Here is a 20,194-nt window from a genome sequence, read left to right as displayed (position 1 = left end):
TATTTGAACCAATTCCCCTTTGTCTCCCTTATTCTTGGATGCTTTAATTGTATTTCTAGAATGTTTTACTATCCCATTTTCTCCCTTTTTACTGGCACTGATATGACCTAAATGTGTTGCAAGCGCCTTAAAACCCTTAAAGACAAAAACAAATCTTTTGACTACGAGTCCAGCAACTTCCATGTTACTGAAAAGATATGTCGCGAGTGCTGGAGAGCTCACTAAAAACAAAATGAAATAAGTGCCTATTGATTTTGTGCTTTGTGGGTTGGAAATCTGATTCTTATTGTGTGACTGATAATAATATTGTTGTAGAGTTTTATCTTTATGTGCCAGATACTCTTGATTAAATTTTTATCATTTCACAGTTTTGTTTTTAATTTTTAAAAACTTATTACAGCCAAAGATTTTCTTTCTTCATTGTCTTTAAGCACCTTTTTAAAATTTTAACAATATGATCTTTTAATACAAACATATATTTAGGGAGAGAATTGTTTCCATGAATTATCTTTGTTCAATTTTTTTTTTTTTCACCATTTTTTCTCCCTTTTTATATATTTGTTTTATACTAACACATTTAAGAGTTAGAATTTATTTTCATTTTTGTTCTTCCCCTCGATCCTTATTTTCTAAATCAAATGATAGCCAATTTGAATATTGCTCTCATATATTATTTTTTAAAATCTGCAGTGAATTTTTGAAACTTTCACAACTGTTCATGGCGTAATCAGTTCACTCCGCTTATACGTTACACATTCCCGAAAAACGGATTTTTTTTCTATATAATTGCTTCGCTAAATCACACACCTCCGCTTACTCGCTACACCTTGATTACATCCTGATTTGAGAAAAATATCTAAAAAAATACAATTAAAAAAGGTAATAAAAATGCGTTTCACATGAAGCTTTCCTGTCAACGCAAGTCCACTGTCCATCTGATCCTGGCTAGGTCAGAGACGCAATTCTTGTTAACTGACATCAAAGGATTACCTGACACTACCGGCTAATTGACTCGGAACTCGCTGTCTGCGTCACAAGGTGTGAAACGTGATTGCAGTCCATTCAATGCGGTGTGTTTGTTTACATTGTCTGACCACTCGATTGCAATTCTCTACCTGTGTATTGTTTTCCTCTACTGGGCCGTGAGCAATAAAAAAGGATTATAGGGAGGACTCGCGTCTCATCTTTTGATTGATCCATACGGTCCGTGTCCACATCGATACACTCAAAAGATGACTGAACTGGCATAAACTTAAAGCAAGTCTTTCTCCCCATTAGAAAGCTGGCTCTTGAGATGGAAAGGTTGACAGCATGTCATGCTTGAAAAAGAACTCTTCTAATCAGTCTGATGTCTTGAATATGACGGTCCCAAGCCCGTAGAAGGTCCTACATGAATGGTACATGAAAGCTGGTGCTTAGATGCTAGTTTTAGCTTCTCCGCTTAATCGACACACTAACCTGAACTCCTGAGGGTGTGCGATTAAGCAGAGTCGACTGTAGTAGCAATTTATTAGATAACATCATTTTAGTTTTATTTATATTGAAACTTTCAATTACAAGTCTGGAATATATGTTATCTATAAACTCATTTTCCATGACCACTATCTATGAATGATGTCAATACTTCAGTTATAGCAGCTATGCTTATGGAATCTGGCTGGCATTTTTTAATCTTCTAAATGCAATTATTTTCTATTTCAGGCACAATCCAAATTTTAAAAATGTTTTAACACGAATTCTTATTTTTAATTGATATAAAATGACTATGCAATTTTCATGCTGTTGTTGATTTTTTATGATCCTTATCCCGGAATAAAATACTAATTATCATTAACTTACTTAAAGTTTTTCAGGAGTTTGTATATTTTGTTGTTAAAAAAATAATAAAGAAAATGTTTTAAAAGTATAAATAGCTTGGCGGTAGGTTTGGTATCAGGGGTGGCTGTTCAGAATTAGTCTTTCCCATTTGTCCACTGTCTCTTTAACATCTGGCTTGAAGTCCTTCTTGCTGTGCCTTCTGTCCCCCCATATCTTTTTTTCCAACTTGCTCTCCGTCTTTGTTTTGGAATGGGATTGCTTGGGTTTGTCCTGGTCCTGGCTGAGAGGGAAACAGTCAAATGTATAGTTTTTGGGAGATTATATTTTTTCCTCGTAAATCATCTCTCTGTTATGCACTGTATTATGCTTTGTTTACATATTGTATATGATCTGTAAACATTTGAGTGTATTCCTCTTAGTTGGGACCTGTGCTTGTGTCTGGATGAGACTTTTAGATGATCTCGTGTGCTCTTGGAATCTACATCTGCTTCCTATTTGAACAAATTCCCCTTTGTCTTATCTTTTCTTGGGTGCCTTAATTGTAATTATAGAAATTTTTACTGCCCCATTTTCTTCCTTTTTACTGATGCTGATATTATGACCTTAATGTGTTGCAAGTGCCCTTAAAAACAAACAAAACGAACTATTCGAACCAATTCCCCTTGTCTTAGTTTGTCTTGGGTGCTTTAATTGTAATTCTGGAACTTTTAACAATCCCATTCCGCTATGTGGTCATGTGATATGACACTTGTCTTCAGATAGGAACATCCAGGGTTCAACTTCCGCTCTGATCGGTGTGAGTCCTTGGCTATTTATTCATTTTTTCTCATTGTACTCAGGTGTAAAATGATACCTGGCTGTTAACAGCATTGTCTCTGTCGAAAAATAAAAGTACTATAGCCTAACAGGAATTGTGTATCGTCCTATATGTTTAAGTGTTGCTGTTTGCAAGGGATCCCTTATAAAGCGCTTTTACTTTTTTTAGTACATTTAGTGGATATTGTGCTATATAATTTTTTATTTGTGCATTCTTTCGGTTGAAATATTCCTTTCCTGGTGAGTCATCTCTGGTGTGTTATTTATATGTTTGTCGTAATGATTTCACACTTGGATAAATTTCTATTAATTAAAGTCAACATACCGTTTGTTTAATTGTGAGGGTTTTATAGCTCTTGAAACACCACTAGTCCATTTCAGTGTCCGCAAAAAGAGGGATGATAAGATGAAAAGTTGAAGATCTGAAGTTAAAAGTACCAAAGACGAAGCAAGGCTAGGGACTCATTCAAATTAGGAACAGCAGATTCCACATGCAATCCACCAATGTATCTTTTCTGACATTACCTACTCAAAGTCGCATCCAGGCACAATATACATACAAGCAAAGGTTCCTCTATGAAGTATACACTCAAACTCAAATGTTTACAAAGAACAACATTTTAAAAAATTAATTAATAACTATCATAGTACATAACACAGAGATTAGTTACAAGGAAAAAATATCCCTCAAAAAAGTGTGTCTCCCTCCAGTTAAGGCCCCTGGCTAGGAATAAAAAAACCGAGCAATCAAGAGCAACATGGAAAGGAAAACTAGATGTAGGGGATATAAGACACAGTAAGTTACCTCTCTGCTCACCATGGAAGGTCAGAAGACCCCACCCACAACATACAATCTGATAAACTTGTCTATAATCTTGAAATTATATTTTCTTCTCCTCTACGTTCTAATTTGACCAGAAAGTGTCGCAGGTGAATGAACCATAAAACCTCGGAAAAATAAAATTTTAAAAACAAAACATACACATGACATACAAACATTGGAGACCACATTTAATGGTATCTTTATTCTTTTATTGAATGAAAAGCATATAAAAATGTTGAACAAGTTTTGTGAATGGATGAGAAAACAGCACCAGAAAACTAGTTAAATAGTATGACAATATACTATAAATAGACATGACATCTTTGTGCATTGTGTCATATCATTTGTCCCATTGTTCAAACGTGATAGCACAGTGATTTGCTTGCCTCATAAACAAAGGGACTTGTGTCAATCTCAGGTGGGGTTGAGATTTATCTAATCCAAAGGGTAGCAAAGAATTGATAGTGTCTGATAAACGCTACCAGAAACCAAGATAAACATTGTCCCCACTGACTCACTGAGGACCAGCTTTATGTCTTATTCTTATTGGTTGGTTATTCTAACCATGAGTATTAAACGTGGGATGCTATTGAGCTCGTACCATGATTTATTAAGCAATGAAACTGCAAGGAAAATTCCCCAAAACAGATACGGCATCTTCATTTATGAAACTTGCTTTAGTGCTTTAATCACAATCTTAATTAATACAGTGGAATCCTGAACAGACCAGAAACATCGGAAAATCAGAAAAAACCAGCAATGTTTTAAAAACTGACTTTAAGATTATATAAGAACTCATAATAGCAATCATCATATTACATATTCCATATACTCTAACGTGTAAGAGTAGACAAAGTGGATAGTGACAATAGAATTTGAGTTCAGTAAGAGACTCGATTTTAGAATATGAAATTAATAAAGCCATCTTTCCAACATTTCTTGTGTGACAACTGTTTTATGGCGCCATGTCGTTATAATCCTTAGTTTTTACAATTAAGTAATTTCAGTAATATCAAAAGTAATATTTACAAGTCATTAGACAAAAGAAGAAAAAAATTGTCACAATTCATAATTTGAAAACATTGGAATAAGCATTGATGGGTTTTTAAAAAAAAAAAACATTAAAAAAAATTATTGAAATCCATAATATTTATTAGCAAATTAAACCGTCTTTATGATGTTTGCAGTAATTGGCTACAGTCTTCCCCAAAGAAAGTCAAGAAAGCAGTGATGGTAAAAGTAATTTGTTTTAAAAAAGGAGAAAAATTTATCAGGTCATTAGTTAAACTCAATCAAATACAAAAATAAGATATATAATACCCCCTTACACTTTTGCTTCTATTAAAATACGAGTTGGATAAAAAGTGATATCTGACATAGTATACAAACGAATATAGACAGATTGATGACTTAGTACGTTAAATGATGGGAGAATCATGACCCAGAAATTAACAGTAATGAAACACAAGTTATCTCACCCCACAGTCCAATTTTACTTTAATCGTTAAGTTATCTTTTTACAACTTCTAGCAAATGGATAAAGCTTAAGAAAAAACTAATATAATTTAGAAGAATAAATATCAACAATGTCATCTACCAATCTAAATAATTTACTAAATTAAAAATTGGGTTATTTCCCTTTGAAAACTTGCATTTGGAAAAAAAAAAATAAGTATAATATTTTAGCAATTTACATACATTGTAATCCTAAATTAAGGGGGCCAAGATCGAACTCTAGTGAAGTCAATATTTTATTCTGACCCATCTGTCCACCAAGCAATGACTGGGTAGCTGGGTCTGTTGGATCTCGTGGAAAGTACGAAAAGAAAATTACCTGCACTACAAATTAGTAAGGCAAGTAGGACAAAACATATTACACAATCTCTTTTTTGACCTCATGGACAATAGCATAAACAAAATATAATTATATATTTACAAGTTGGATTATCTTTCTAGGACAATATTTTAAAATTTGGACGTTATACTAATAATAATAATGATGATGATGATAACAACAATGATGACGACGACGATGATAATAATAATAATAATAGTAATAATAATAATGATAATAGTAATAATAATAACAATAATAATAATAATAATAATAATAATAATGCACATTTGTAAAGCACAGCTCATCATGCTATATTATACAAGCTCTTTTTACGGATTTCTCTTTCATTATTGTTACATAAATCTAAAATGCTGGCAAGATTGTCTTTCTGTCAATGATGTAACTAAGTCCATCATGAGTTGTTGTTTTTCAGACCATGGACTGTGGCATCTTCTTGAAAAACTATCTCCTGTTTAAGCAGACAGGAGCGATTAGCTGTGCTTGAAGGTTTTTAGATCATCTGCACTGTAAAAGTATCATTCAGATACACACGCTAGTTTTCAATAAGATGCACAATAGACATTTAGAACTGTGTTCTGTCTTTGCAGTCCAAACTTCGATCTTTGGCTTTTTGTTGCAGCCCTTGGGTCAATCGCATTAACGCATTCTCTGCTTTCCACATGATGCAGGGTATGCACATAGGTCTTTGATGTCTTTCAGTCTCAGATGTGATCACACAAACTCACAATGGTGTCCACAGCCGGCAGGACACATACTGGACGTCTCCAGCCATGATTTGATGTGCTCCTTGTGGCCTCCATGGCCACATCCCTGGCACCAAGCCATGCGACCTTTCACAGGGTAATGACTGATTAATTGGAGAAGAAAATAAAGTGAAAAAGAGTTAAATCACAAACACAATATTAACCTGTAGAAGTCATAATACCAAATTGTTATAAGTACTGGTGAATTTAAAACCCTTAATGGTTAAAAGAACAGAACTACCCTTTTTTAAAATTCACAAAAATGATGAGGGTAATACAGACAAAAGAAATTATCTCACCACAAACTGCATAGGTTGGTGACACGCTTGCATTTATCACAGAGCCAAGCAGAGCGCTCCATTGGACGGGAGCACATAGTACAGAATGTGTGTATTACAGTGGACTCTTGGTTCATGGAGCAAACACCCAGCAGTTTGGAGTGCTTGATGACATCGTTGGCAATCTTCCATAACTCAAACTGGCCTAGCAAATCTGCATGACAAGCATAAAGCATTAAAAGATTCAATTAAAAAGAAAAAACAAATATGGTGAAAAAATATCAACTCCAGGAAAAAGTCATCGAAAGGCATACAAATGCATAAGTATCAAAGCCTGTATAACACAAACTTTTACCTTAAAGACTTAACACGACTTTTTAAATATAGCAAATATTAATCAACAAGATCAGAATAGCCTGAAGAATATAGAACAGTTTCAAGTTTATCTTTTTCATCCAAACTAGATAAAGTTGCCTTGCTTCAACTTTTGGAACATCTTAAGTCACAAAAACTCATTGAGAACTTTCAGTCAGCAATCAGTGAGAATCACAGTATGGAGTCTACTTTCTGAGAGTTTGTGGGGAAGTGGATGTCCTTGTATAAATTTGATCCACTCTAATATTGTTCCTCCATGTAAAGCGCCTAGAGCCTGTTTATTCAGGGCACTATACAAGTAATTTTTGAGATCAGTATTGACTATCCCACTTCAAGTTCTTCGTGTTTGCTTTCAATGCACTTAAAGTTTGACATGCTTTTTATATTGCATGTGACAAACATCTGTGTCAATTTATTTTTGATTCACTTGATTAGTTTTTACAGTGCTCATTCTTTTAATGGAAATCTTTTTATGTATTGATTCTTAAGTTGTTTTTTTTTAAAACCCCAAAACAAACAGCATATGTACGTTTATCCATACAATTTCCCCCGTTTATTTAAAGATAAACGTGATGTGGAACCTCCAAGAACTATTTCACAAGATCTCCATATCTGGAAAGACTTCATGATTTACCTTGGGTGAGGTGGTGTGTTGTTGGGAGGGGAAGGGGGAAACAGTACTATGCACTCAGAGAGGAAATGGTATACATACTCTCGGTTTCTTTCCCCTCTTGTTTTCCTCATAATCTTCATCCCCCCCCCCCCCTCCCCTTCCTTCTCCTCCTCTTGTGGTTCTCTATCTCTCTCTCTTTATCTACCTCCTTCCTGTTCCATCATTCTCTTTTTTATTTCATAATCACTCTTTCCTTCTTGTCTCATCCTCTCATCACTGTATCTATCTGTTTATCCATTAACTTGTTCTTTTATTCTTCCCCACATTCCATCACCATCCCTCGTCAACTCTGCCGTTTTGCGAATCATACAGAGGCAAGCTCAATGTAACATTCACGACCACAAAACCACAATCTCCTTGTCTTCTGCGAACTCAATATAACTATCGACCTGATCTGATTAGTAAATTTATTAATTTGTCAAATATAGATAAGGTACTTAGGTTAAAATCACATAAAAGTCTCATCCAGACACAAGCACAAGTCCCCACTAAAAGGGAAAACACTCAAATGTTTACAAATCATTTATAATACATAAAATGACTTTAAAAGTCAAAATGTGAAAAAAAAAAAAAAAGAAAAAAAAGAAAAGAAGCATTTTCACAATTTTAGTCACTTTTTAGATATATTGGCTGTTTTCTCAGCTCAGCAAGATTTACCTTCAGGACCAAACCGTCGTGCAGCATCACAATTTTTGATGATTTTTTTTCAAAGGGAATTTCTAACTTTTATATAACAGCTGCTTACCAATTTTATTTTGTTTGAAGAATAAATCTTTTTTTTTTTTTTTTGGGGGGGGGGGGGGGGGGGGAGATATTATTTTTCTTTATTTTTTTTCTGTCTGCTTTTTAAGGCACTATGTCAATAACAGCTTTTCGGCTTTATATTTTACATCATTCCTGCTCTCTAAATTTAACATACCGATGTAGGAGAAAAACCAGCTCTCTTGGTAAGCCTCCTCCAAATATGGTCGAATCACATCACCAATTACAATCAGCATAGTCACCACTGTCTGCACATCACCCTAATAGCACAAATAATAAAAAAAAAAGATTGTAAAAAGGAATAACTGTTTGTAATGGTTAAATAAAGATAATAATAATAATAATAATAATAATAATAATAATAATAATAATAATAATAATAATAATAATAATAATAATAATAATAATAATAATAATAATAACAACAATAATAATAATAATAATAATATTAATAAATAATAATAATAATAATAATAATAATAATAATATTAATAATAATAATAATAATAATAATAATAATAATATAATAATAATAATAATAATAATAATAATAATAATAATAATAATAATAATAATAATAATAATATTAACAGTAAACAGCAATTAGCACTTAACATTGACATATAGGTATTAATTGAAATAAATAAATACATAAACAAATTATAAATTGATTACATCCGGAACAAGAGGGTTTTATGTTGTATGTTAAAAGTTTGAAGGATGAGGATAACCTAAGAAATACTGTTAGGAAAATCCAAAATTGAGGAACGGTGAAAAAATATTGAAATGATTCAGTAGCAACCTTGAGAAGTATCTTTGGTATTACTAATTTGAGCTTGTCATCAATTGATCTCGAAGCTTCTTACTGGAGTATATACATTTAAAAGATGGTTAAATACAGTAGGGACCAAATGTGCAAAGATTTGTATTCCAATTAGCAATTTTATAAATGATACTCCGCTCCACTGGCAGGCAGTGTAGGGGAATTCCTAAAGATGGATTTGATTATTTTTACAAAAGCCTGAAGGCATTGTACTGTAAAACTTGAAGGTTATTTGTTTTCTCTGATATCACTCATTCAATCCTAATGCCAACTAAGTCAGTATAATCAGACCTCCTTGCACTAATTACACAGATGTTACCGACTTTTCAATTGAATAATCAAAAAAGTTATCCTAATTAGATAAACTATAGTTATTTTTTCTATATAAACATGTTATACATTCTTTGTTTTGACCAAAGATGAATTCTCATTTAGGGAAGCGTTTCATGTCGGAAATTTTACTTTGACTTACATACACTCCTACTTTTTCAGTTGTTCAAGTTGTTTCAATCATGACATCAAAAAGCATGTTTACTGCTCCTTTTCATACACAATTTCAGTTACCATATTTCTAACACTATGCTCATATATTTCAATTCATTTTCTTTTATCTAGTTTGTATTCATGATTGAGTGTTAACGACTGAATTTGGTCTACTTTTATGATACAATGATTTTCATTAATGTAAAAAAAAATAAAAATTCCTGGACTTTGCAAGAGATAGTCAATGTTTGGGCTATCTTGTTTGCTTTGACAATTCTTCTTGAAAACGTCCTATACACCTTCAATCGATTCACCTTTGAAGACAGTCACAATAGAGGACACTTTTTATTCTCAAGTGCTGTCTTTTAAAGTGGACGCCACTTTACTAAGTGTAATGAATCTTCTCATTATATATCAAAGAAGAGAAGAGAGGGAAATAGGAAAAAGGGGGTGATAAACTCTATGGGTTACGTAAAACAAAACAAACAAACAAAAACACCACGAAACCCAATAAAATACACCCCCCTCCCCCTTTCTCAGACACCAAATTCAAAAGCAAAATTCTTTTGGCAAGATTTACATAGATACGAAAAAAAAAATATTAATAGAGGTATCGTGGTATCCTCTTTTTATCTAGTTCTTAAAACAATATCTACCTTTTCAGCATAATTTTTGATCATGCAGGCTACAGTGTCTGTGAAATCAACAGAGTTGGAAGAGGGAATAACTGTATCTGCCTTAACAAGGAGTGAAGGATACTGGGAAGATGATTGGGTATCAATGCTGATGCCATTACCACTACTGCTGGTTGTGAGAGAGGAAGAAGTAGGGAAATGGTGTTCTGACTCTAGAAGCCCGTGGGAAGACCACTCATCCATAACCATTGGCCGTAAACCAGTCATTGCTCTTAACTCGTGTCTAACACAAAAACCTTCTGTGGGTATATTGGTGATGGATTCTTCTGTCTGAAATCATTCAAATAGTAAAAATATACATGGTTTGAAAAGCTCCAAAAACATAAGTCATCAATTTTAAAAAGCATGTACTTTTGTATTTTTTATCAAATGATAATAGACAACTTGTCAACAATTTGTGATTAAAAACTCAAATAAAATCTCGTGTTTGATTGTTTGTTTTTATGGGTTTTACAGCACATTTCAGTACCATTAAAAAGGAACACAGATAAAGAAAAGTTGTAGATCTGAAGTTAAAAGCAATCAAAGAAAAGGCAAGAAAAGGGGAGGGGGGGGGGGGGGGGGGGGCAATTCAAATAGGGAACAGAAGATTCCACGAACAATCAACAAATGTGTGTATTTTGATATCCAGGCATAAACAAATGATCCTGCTTATGAACGATTCACTCAAATGTTTACAAACTACAACATAACAGTGAGATGATTTAAGGGAGTAATAATCTCTCAATTTAAGGCAACATCAACATGGAAAGAGAAAAGAGATATGGGGGATAGAAGACACAGCATGTGACCTCTAGGTCAGAAGACCACATCAGAAATCTCGTGTTTAGTATTAGTCAGGTTAGGGAACTTTTCTAAGGCTGTTAGGTGCCAAAGACAAAAGCAAGAAAGATGACTTTCCTGATTTCCTGACATCAGTTTTCTTTAGAAAAGAATTATACTGTTACTGGGGAAAACTGGATTGACATCTGAGGATCACATCATTCTAATCCTTTAAAAAATTCTAATACATTCCGAATGAACTGATTGATGTACAAGGACAAAATATGGAAATTTCTGGATTTTGTTTTACAAGAAATTTTTAAATAGCAGGCAAATCCAACTTATGAAAGACCAGACATTTAAATTAAAACAACGCAAACATCCATACAGAAATATCAAATAAAATCTAATTATCTTATAGAACCATTATTGAATCGTATCTTTTTAAATAGAAACCCTAAGAAAAAAAAAATGAAAGTTAAAAATAAAGGGCACAAGAGACTGATCAAATGAATAACTTTCTGCTTCTTGCATCCAACATAAATTGTCAAAGCATAAAATGTTGTTTTCTGGTCACATACGCCTTGTTTAGTGATCTGACCCAGAATTGAAAAACAGAATTACAAGTGAACATGATCCACAACCTGGTCTGGTATCATGTCAGTGTGAGCTGGGTGCTGAAAATTGAGTTTATAATCTAAAATATGAAATTTGTGTTTTAAAAAAAAAAGTAGTCCTTCGGAGCAATTAGGCTCATGGACCCAGTTTCTATAGCGTGAAACAGACAATAGCAAATGCTTGCTACCCTTAGGATAAAATGCTAGTGTATTGTAAAGTACTTTCCACCAGATCTACAGACCCAACTACTCAATCACTGTTGGGTGGACAGGGATTTCTGATAAAAAATCTCAAATTCACCAGAGATCGATCTCAAACTGAAGACAATGGATTTATTTTCGAATAGGAAAAAAAACAAATCCCCTAAATTTCTCATTCTCAATTTAAGTTCAATTTTTGGCATCTGGTCCCCAATTTGTTATTTACCAGTAAACTTCTGAACTCTAGAAAAACACATATTTAAAAGTTGGGCCGGAAAACTTGTCCTTCAAATATCGATCAATTTAAATGACCCTCATCTTGGCAAAAACTCTCAAACCCAGGACTTCGTTTGAGAGTTTTGCCAAGATGAGAGTCATTTAAATCAATTGATATTTGAAGGACAAAATTTTCTGGCCAAAGTTTTTAAGTGGCAGTTAACTGGTTAATTAAAAGATAAAGTAATTCAAGACATGCTGTATTTACACATGCTTCCCGACTCACATAGTTACTGTGATCCAGCATGCCAGTGGCATTGTACCAGACAACGCTGTTGCCATCCATCCCACCTTCACCAAACAACACACTTGTTGTAATGTTCAAGTCACGAAGACTTTTGTCCACCTCTGAGTTTTCACCTTCAACCTCAGAGCTCTCATCATTACTTCCTGTACATTTAATGAAGATAAAAAGACAAAGTTAGTAGCGTGTGTATGCACAATTTGAAAAAAAAAATGTTTAGATTTATATTTGCTGTTGCTTTAAAAATAAAAGAGAAGGTTTGAGTCTGATGCATCTTTTTTTCCCCTTATCATGATTTTCATCTAAAGGTAATCTGTATGGCAGCACATATATATATATATATATATATATATATATATATATATATATATATATATATATATATATATATATATATATATATATATATATATATATATATATATATATATATCAACTTTCAACTCTTCACGTGCAACATTGATCATTTTTTATTTTCACATCTTCTTACCTGATGCCCAATCCACATGGTCGGACATCTGAGATAATCCATTTTTCACCTTTTCCCTTGGATGTTTCAATGCTGATTTGATGGCTGGGGGTAAGGGCAAGAAAGAAAGAAAATTGTTAATTTATTGTAGTCTGCATAATGAAGAGTGTCATAATAGTTTAATCATTTTTATTGGCGGTAGCAATTTTTTGCCTCCTTGAGAATTAAAAAAGCTGAGAAAATATAAAAAGATATAATGCAGATTTTTTATTCATTTTGAAAATATGTTCAATTTATTTAAGCTGCAAGTCATGTGAATTTCAGGTTTCAAACACAAATTACAATTAATCAATGAACTATCAATATAAAAAAAAAATTAGAACATCCCTTGATATTCTGCACTTGCCCTTCTACATTTCAGTCTCTTATAATATAGCATTTGATTACGCGATGCTGATCTAATATTTTAATAATACAGAAAATAATTTGGATCATTTGCAAGGGGGGGGGGGGTGCTAATTTAATCCTGAGGTGGCTGTCAGAAGCCATTAAAATACAATTGGTCTCTTTCTCTACAGGATTAAGCAGAGAAAAATTCACTGTGTCCTGAGAATGACTTGGAACATCAATCAATGATTAAAATGAAAATTGCAGTGGCTGTTAGGGGTTACATCAAGATGGAGACTGCATATCAAATCATAGTCTAGTGAATCATTGCTAAATATTTTAACAATAGGATTGTCAGCTTTACTCACTGTACTCTTTTTTTCCAGAATATTCCTGGTCATTGTTGGGGACATTGAGTGATGCTGTCCTAGAAATGCGACGATTAGGACTAGAGGTTGTTAAGGAGGGAGAGAACAGGGTTGCAACCATACGCCAACTGTCTGCCACCTAGGGAAAAAAAATCAATGTTAATAAAAAAAAAAAAGTCATGCTGCAAATGAGGCTGGGGTTTCTCTTACTACCTGTTCGAAATTGACAGTAAAAACAGTTAGCATTTCTCTAAATAAGAAGCCAGTCTATCACTAATACAAAACATATAGCCCAGACAACCCAATGACAGCTGGATGGACAAGAAAAACTGGAGTGTATTGAAGGTATATACTCCTTATTTTTGTTACCCCCTTTCATCGTTGTCAGATTCTTTCTAGACACTGTGCTCTACCATAAGGTTAAAACATAACATTTTTGGATAAGGCGTACAACACTCATTAATCCACTGGACTGAGCTGTGAATTAGTACTATAGGTTCTTCTTCTTCTTCTTCTAGGTTCCATGCCTGGTCCAGGCTTCGGATACTGCATGAATTATCTCTCTCCATTCCTCCCTGTCTCTTGCTTTTTCAAACAGCTCTTGGATTGTTAGGTTGGTGAAGCCCTTCAGTTGGTCTATGAGTGTTTTTCTTTGTCTCCCCCGGGCGCGTTTACCAGGTATTTTTCCACAACTTGCCAGGTATTCCTTCTTATCTTTCCTTACTATGTGTCCGAAAAAGGATAGTTGTCGATCCACTATTAAGGGCATTAGTTTCCTTTGTTGGTATGTTTGTTTTAGCACTTCTTTGTTCGTTTTGTGTGCAGTATACGATATTCTCTGCATCCTTCTCAAGCACCACATTTCAAAAGCTTCAATGTTCTTTTGTGTTTCTGCATTTGTAGTCCAGCTTTCGCATCCGTATAACAAGATTGGCCACACGTAGCACTTCAAGACTCGGAATCTAATCCCGAACGACATCTGTTTGTTTTTCAAAATGTTTCCCAGGTCCATGAAGGCCTGTTTGGCTTGAGTTATTCTTGCTCGTATGTCTCGGTTACATCTTCCATCTGTTGTCACTATTGAACCTAGGTACTTAAAACTTTCTACGTTGGTAAGTTGCTCGCCGTGAATCGTTATATTGCAGGTGTTGTTGTTTTCGGGGTTTTTCTGTATTACCATGCATTCCGTTTTGGTGATATTCACTTCCATTCCCTTGGCTTCACTATCTACTACCACTTTGTCAACAATCTTTTGAAGTTGGATTTCTGATGTTGCAATGAGTACTGTATCGTCTGCGTATCTTATATTATTTATGTTGTGACCTCCCACTTTTATTCCCTCCATATTATTTATGCCCCTCATGATTGTTTCTTGGTATAGATTAAACAGATCTGGTGAGGCAACACACCCTTGACGGACTCCTTTCTTAATAGGAATGGAATTTCCTGTAGAGTTTCCGATTTTGATAGATGCCTGCTGGGTGTAGTATAATGTTTGCATGAGTCTGAGGTCTTTCTCATCAGCGCCAATGGAGTGCAGTTGTTTTAGTATTTCTTCGTGGCGTACTCTATCAAAAGCTTTTTTGTAGTCGACAAAACAGAGGTATAGTGGGGTCTGAACCTGTATAGCTCTTTCACTTAAAACACGGAGGAGGTATATTGCGTTCCTTGTCCCTCTGTCAGGTTGGAATCCATATTGTTCTTCTGCGATTTCGGGGTTAATCTTATTCCTTAGCCTGTTGATAATTATACGCAACAGTATTTTGTTGATGTGGCTTATTAAACTTATAGTTCTAAAATTTTCGCATCTGACTGCACCTGCTTTCTTTGGTATTGCTATGAAAATAGAGTTACAGAGATCTTCTGGAATTTTCCCAGTATTGTATATATTGTTGAATAATATGTGAAGTTCATCAATTGCTAGATCTCCTAGGCTTTTTAATACCTCTACAGATATTTCATCAGGGCCTGTTGCTTTACCATCCCTCATTCGTTCCATGGCATGTTCAATTTCACTTTTGGTGATGTTTGGACCGCTTAATGGTTCTTTGAATTTCAGTGGTGGTTCATTTCTATTTGGATCATTGTACAGTTCGCCTATGTATTCTACCCATCGGCTTTCTATATGTTGTTCTTCAAATAGCAGATCCCCTTGTTTGTTTTGGATACAACTTCCTGCTGCTTTGCTTTTCCTTTTCCCTGATAGTTCTTTTATTCTTTGGTGAGCTTGTTGGGGGTTGGGTTTGTATTCTCTTTCGATTTCGCAGCATTTCCAGTCTAGATAGTTCTCGTGTGCCTCGATGCATTTGGATTTAATGTGGTTGTTCAATGTTTGGTATTCTGCAGACCCTCTGTTGCATTTTCGTCTTTCTTCAAATAGGTTTAGAATTTCATTTGTCATCCATTCCTTTTTGCTGTTTATTTGAGCTATTGGTAAATGTTTTTCTGCAGTTGCTTTGACACACTTTTGGAATATATCAAATTGTTTTTCACATTTTTCGTTATCAGGTTCACTTTGGCTTTGTATCATGAGTGCATTTTCAAATTCTTCTCTCATTTTTGTTTGTATGCCATTGTCTTTGCATAACCTGTAATCCCTCTTTATTCTACCAGCTGTTCTCTGAATAGCTTTAAACTTTATCCTTACTGTACAAACAACTGGGACATGGTCACTGTCTACATCGGCGCCTGGGTAGGTTTTGCAATTTAATATGCCATTTCTGAATCTTGATGATACTGCTATAAAGTCTATCTGGTTCCTTGCTCTGTCCCTGGTGATTGCCATGTCCAGGTTCTTCTTGGGTGTTGTTGAAACCAGGTGTTTGAAATCATTAATTTATTTGTTCTACACCAATCTGCCAGATGTTTCCTCGTTCATTTCTGTCTCCGAGTCCATGTGGTCCGATTATGTCACCATCTCTGCCTCTGCCAATCTTAGCATTTAGGTCCCCCATTACCATAAGGACTTCTTGTGATTTACACATTCGTTTTGCTTTGTCTAGTGAATGGTAAAACTCTGTCATATCTGCATCTGTCGCCTCTTCTGTTGGTGCATAAACTTGAATAATATTGGTGTCAACTACAGGTCCTCTTAGCTTAACCAGCAAAACTCTGTCTGAGATTGTTACGTGCCCTTTGTAAAATTTGGTTGATTTTTGGTCTAAGATCATCCCTACTATAGGTAGTGTCTGGTATTGTAAGAGTACAAGTACAAGTACAGAAAAAGACATCTATATGGCAGGTTGTACTGTATGAAATGAAAACTTGATTCCACTTGGTCTGCTCAGAGAACAAACAAAGCAGAGTGAAGTCCATTGAGTATAGGGAATCTGTAGAACTGCACCATATAAATCTTCTTTTTTATTTCATTAGTTATAGATAACAACAAAAGATGAAATATGTACAACTTTAGTGAAGCTCTCTCGAACTTTCATGTCATTGATAAAAAACATAGCTTACATCAGTATTTTGGAAAGACTTAGCCACCTGGCTATTGTGAAGGCAGATGTCAACGAAAGAGCTTCCGTCTAACTGGTATTGTTGGGCAAGGTGGACAAACTGTTCTTCTTCTGTCAGGTTTAGTGAATTAGATGGCTGAAAAAATAGATAAAATGCTGGTCTTTAGAATAATAGTCATAAAAAAGCAATCTGAGAATATAAGTCTTCTCCAGGCTTCAAAGATCAAACAGAGAAAAGAATTTAGATCAAAGAAAAATCTATTGGTATGTCCGATTTCAGACGACTAACATGTCCCACTAATGGTATACATCAAATGATAACCCTTACAGAGAGGGATCTGCTAGGAGGGGATCAAAAAACATATCATTTTCTGACAAAAAAGATGTTTACTTCATCAGAAATAAAGATCCAAAGCAGAGCCCAATCAAAACCAAATAGTCCCTCTCTAAATCAGCGAAACAACAACACAAGGAAAGGATAACTGCTCTAAAGGTGATTAAAGAGATAGCAGAAGAGTACCACAATAGAACCTTACTCAGGCACAAGCTTTACCCTCCCCACCCGCAACACCCCCTCGCTCTCTCTCTCTCTCTCCAACTGGAAGGCATGCTGGTGTTTACTCACATCTAACTTATCATCTGGACTATTGTAGTTCTCAAAGATACACAAAGAACTCTGAACAGTCGAGGTGAACAGACTTCTCTTTGACACTTTTCTGTTCTTCAGAGAAGAATCTGAGGAATAAATATGTGGAAATTGTAGAAAGTATGAGCCTAATCACGATTGTGTGCTCTATAAATGATATGTATTACTTTTACTATATATTCATCATTATCATCATCATCTTAATAATAATAATAATAATAATAATAATAATAATAATAATAATAATAATAATAATAATAATAATAATAATAATAATAATAGTAATAATAATAATAATAAAATGACCTGAAAAATTATTCAGTTTGTATACAATAAAAATATAAATAAATAGATAAAAATAAAAACATGAAAATGGAAATTCAATACCAAGATTTTTAGAAATATATATTTCATATATATAATGTCAACACAAAATTTAAAAAAAGACCCAAACCGTTAGTTTCTGAGTTGATAAATCCAACGTGTCCATTAATACTAATATCTACTGCTGCCAAATTGACATCATCCGCAGGTCGCTTGGCATCATCAAAGACATGCTGAATTACATGCCCATCTTTGCCCACAGTCAGGAATGTTTTGCAGTCTTCCCTCCATTTTATCCCTAAAAATAAAGTATTTCATGGTAAATGAGTTGAAAAATGTTACCATCATGATCATCATCACCACCACCATCTCTTTGACCCCATATTTGCCCAAAAATGTTTCAAAATTCTGTCTCTGAATACTTTGCAATGGACTGTCCTATCTAAAGGATCACATGAATTGTAAATGTCCATTTAATAAAAAAACCCAAAAAACCTTGTTAACCAGGCTCTTTACTCTGCCAGCGATGTTTGCGATGGCTTGGTCGCGTACACAGGATGGATCATGGGTGCATACCCAAAGACATCATGTACGGTGAACTAGCTTCTGGATGTCGACCAACCGGCCGTCCAGCTCTGCACTTCTATGATGTCTGCAAACAAGACATGAAACTGACAGGCATCATCTCAAACACATGGGAATCGCTAGCTGACCACTGCAGTGGCTGGAGATATGCATTGAGGAAGGAGTGAAGGGAAGTGAGGAGAGGAGAAAAAAGAAGTTTGAGGAGAGGAGAGTAAGGAGGAAAGAGAGGCAGCAGAACCAAACACACAGTCAAACTACGTGTGCAGCAACTGTGGTAGAGACTGCTATGCAAGGATCAGTCTGCTGAGTCATACCCGTCGCTGCTCTCAACAAGACTGATGAGACCAAAGTCATACAGGGCGCAAACCATTGGTTCTTGAGACGGTAGGATGCCTACTACTAATCCTACTTCATTCCATTACATTTAAGGACTATTTTTATCAAATTAAAAATAAAATATCTGTGTGGACAAGATGTGGGTTTGTCATATAGTTTAGGTTAAAACTAGACACATTAACCAAGTAATGCATTCTTTCTTTAAAGTATAACCTTTTTCAACGCTATATTGTGATCAAGGTCAAATATTTGCTGGACATTAATACTTTTTCCATTTTTATAATAATAATAAATGGCATTTGTATTGCGCCTTACCCCAATTTCATCAGGCTCTAGGCGCTTAAAATGAAAAATTCTAAGTAATGGTGTTTCGATGGTGAATCTTTTCTCATGAGTTTTGGAAACTGCAGATGATTCACAAGTAAATTTAACACAAAAAATCCATAAAAAGCTATAAAAATTATATAAATTAAATATCTATCTGTAGTATTGCCAATCCATCACATCTGTAAAACATACATGTGGCTGTATTGTCATGGCCCTCAAATCTGGCAAAAGGGATGTAAGGCCTATTCACATCCCAAACATTGATACTGTTGTCTAGCTGGAGGGAACAGCTGGCGATGTGGTGTTTCCTCTGTGGTCTCCATTTTATGTGGGCTACTGGTGCAATGTTGGTGATGGAGTACAGATTGGATCGGTTGGAGTTACTGGTCATGGATAAGTCCCATACCTATAAGAATACAATAAAAGAGATACAAGGTTAAAATTAGTGTTTTATATTTATTAAAATAAAAGGTAGCAAACTTTTGAGTAAGAACCACCTAATTTGCTAGCCTAACTCTGATTTTATAATAGTCAATTTTTTCTCCCGCCACACATCAGTGTTTGACCAAAAAAGGTTGGGCAGACATCAGTGCTGCCAACCCTAGCCCATGTAAATATGTACAATGGAGAGCCAAAATGAGTAAGATTTTGAAAAAATGCGTACAATTCTGCAAACTCGATAATTAGCACTAAATCTGATAATGGGCAATTAGACCATACTAGCAATGATATAATCAATATTTGAAATAATGAATAAGCTTACACTTTATAGATTATAAATAGTATCAACTTCCAGATCCATGTATAATTCTGATGGGTCAAGAAACATTTAGTGTGTAAGGACACCAAAAAGTGCATTAATGCTAAAAATGCTTAAATAATAGAAATTTAATTATGCGTACAATCCTCAGAAAAATGTGTACAATGAATGAAAATGCGTTAAAATACGCATTTTTTACGTAAGGTTGGCATCAATGAGACATCATTCTTCCATTCTCTCTTTTTGTAATCTCAACAAAAAACCTTCTTTTTCTTTCAATAATAAAT

General features: G+C 34.5%; 1 protein-coding gene across 2 annotated transcripts in view; it reads right to left on the bottom strand.

Annotated features, from left to right (window-relative positions):
- Positions 1 to 3,624: 3,624 nt before the first annotated feature.
- LOC144965182 (GATOR2 complex protein WDR24-like) overlaps positions 3,625 to 20,194 on the bottom strand; it is a 28,939-nt gene continuing 12,369 nt past the window's right edge. For both annotated transcript variants that reach the window (XM_078900245.1, XM_078900244.1), the window contains 11 exons: positions 19,340 to 19,553; positions 18,030 to 18,197; positions 17,555 to 17,664; positions 16,931 to 17,065; positions 13,472 to 13,610; positions 12,738 to 12,821; positions 12,230 to 12,393; positions 10,109 to 10,417; positions 8,304 to 8,406; positions 6,358 to 6,550; positions 3,625 to 6,162 (listed from right to left, as the gene is read on the bottom strand). In XM_078900245.1, coding sequence (XP_078756371.1) covers positions 6,027 to 6,162; positions 6,358 to 6,550; positions 8,304 to 8,406; positions 10,109 to 10,417; positions 12,230 to 12,393; positions 12,738 to 12,821; positions 13,472 to 13,610; positions 16,931 to 17,065; positions 17,555 to 17,664; positions 18,030 to 18,197; positions 19,340 to 19,553 — 1,755 coding nt within the window. In that variant the 3' untranslated portion in view covers positions 3,625 to 6,026. The remainder of the gene's footprint in view (positions 6,163 to 6,357; positions 6,551 to 8,303; positions 8,407 to 10,108; positions 10,418 to 12,229; positions 12,394 to 12,737; positions 12,822 to 13,471; positions 13,611 to 16,930; positions 17,066 to 17,554; positions 17,665 to 18,029; positions 18,198 to 19,339; positions 19,554 to 20,194) is intronic.

Source organism: Berghia stephanieae, chromosome 2 (genome assembly GCF_034508935.2).
Source record: "Berghia stephanieae isolate SIO BIC M18660-M18661 chromosome 2, UCSD_Bste_1.3, whole genome shotgun sequence".
Classification (NCBI taxonomy): domain Eukaryota; kingdom Metazoa; phylum Mollusca; class Gastropoda; order Nudibranchia; family Aeolidiidae; genus Berghia; species Berghia stephanieae.
The sequence above is the reverse complement of the archived record's forward strand: the minus strand, read 5'-3'. Positions and strand labels throughout refer to the sequence as shown.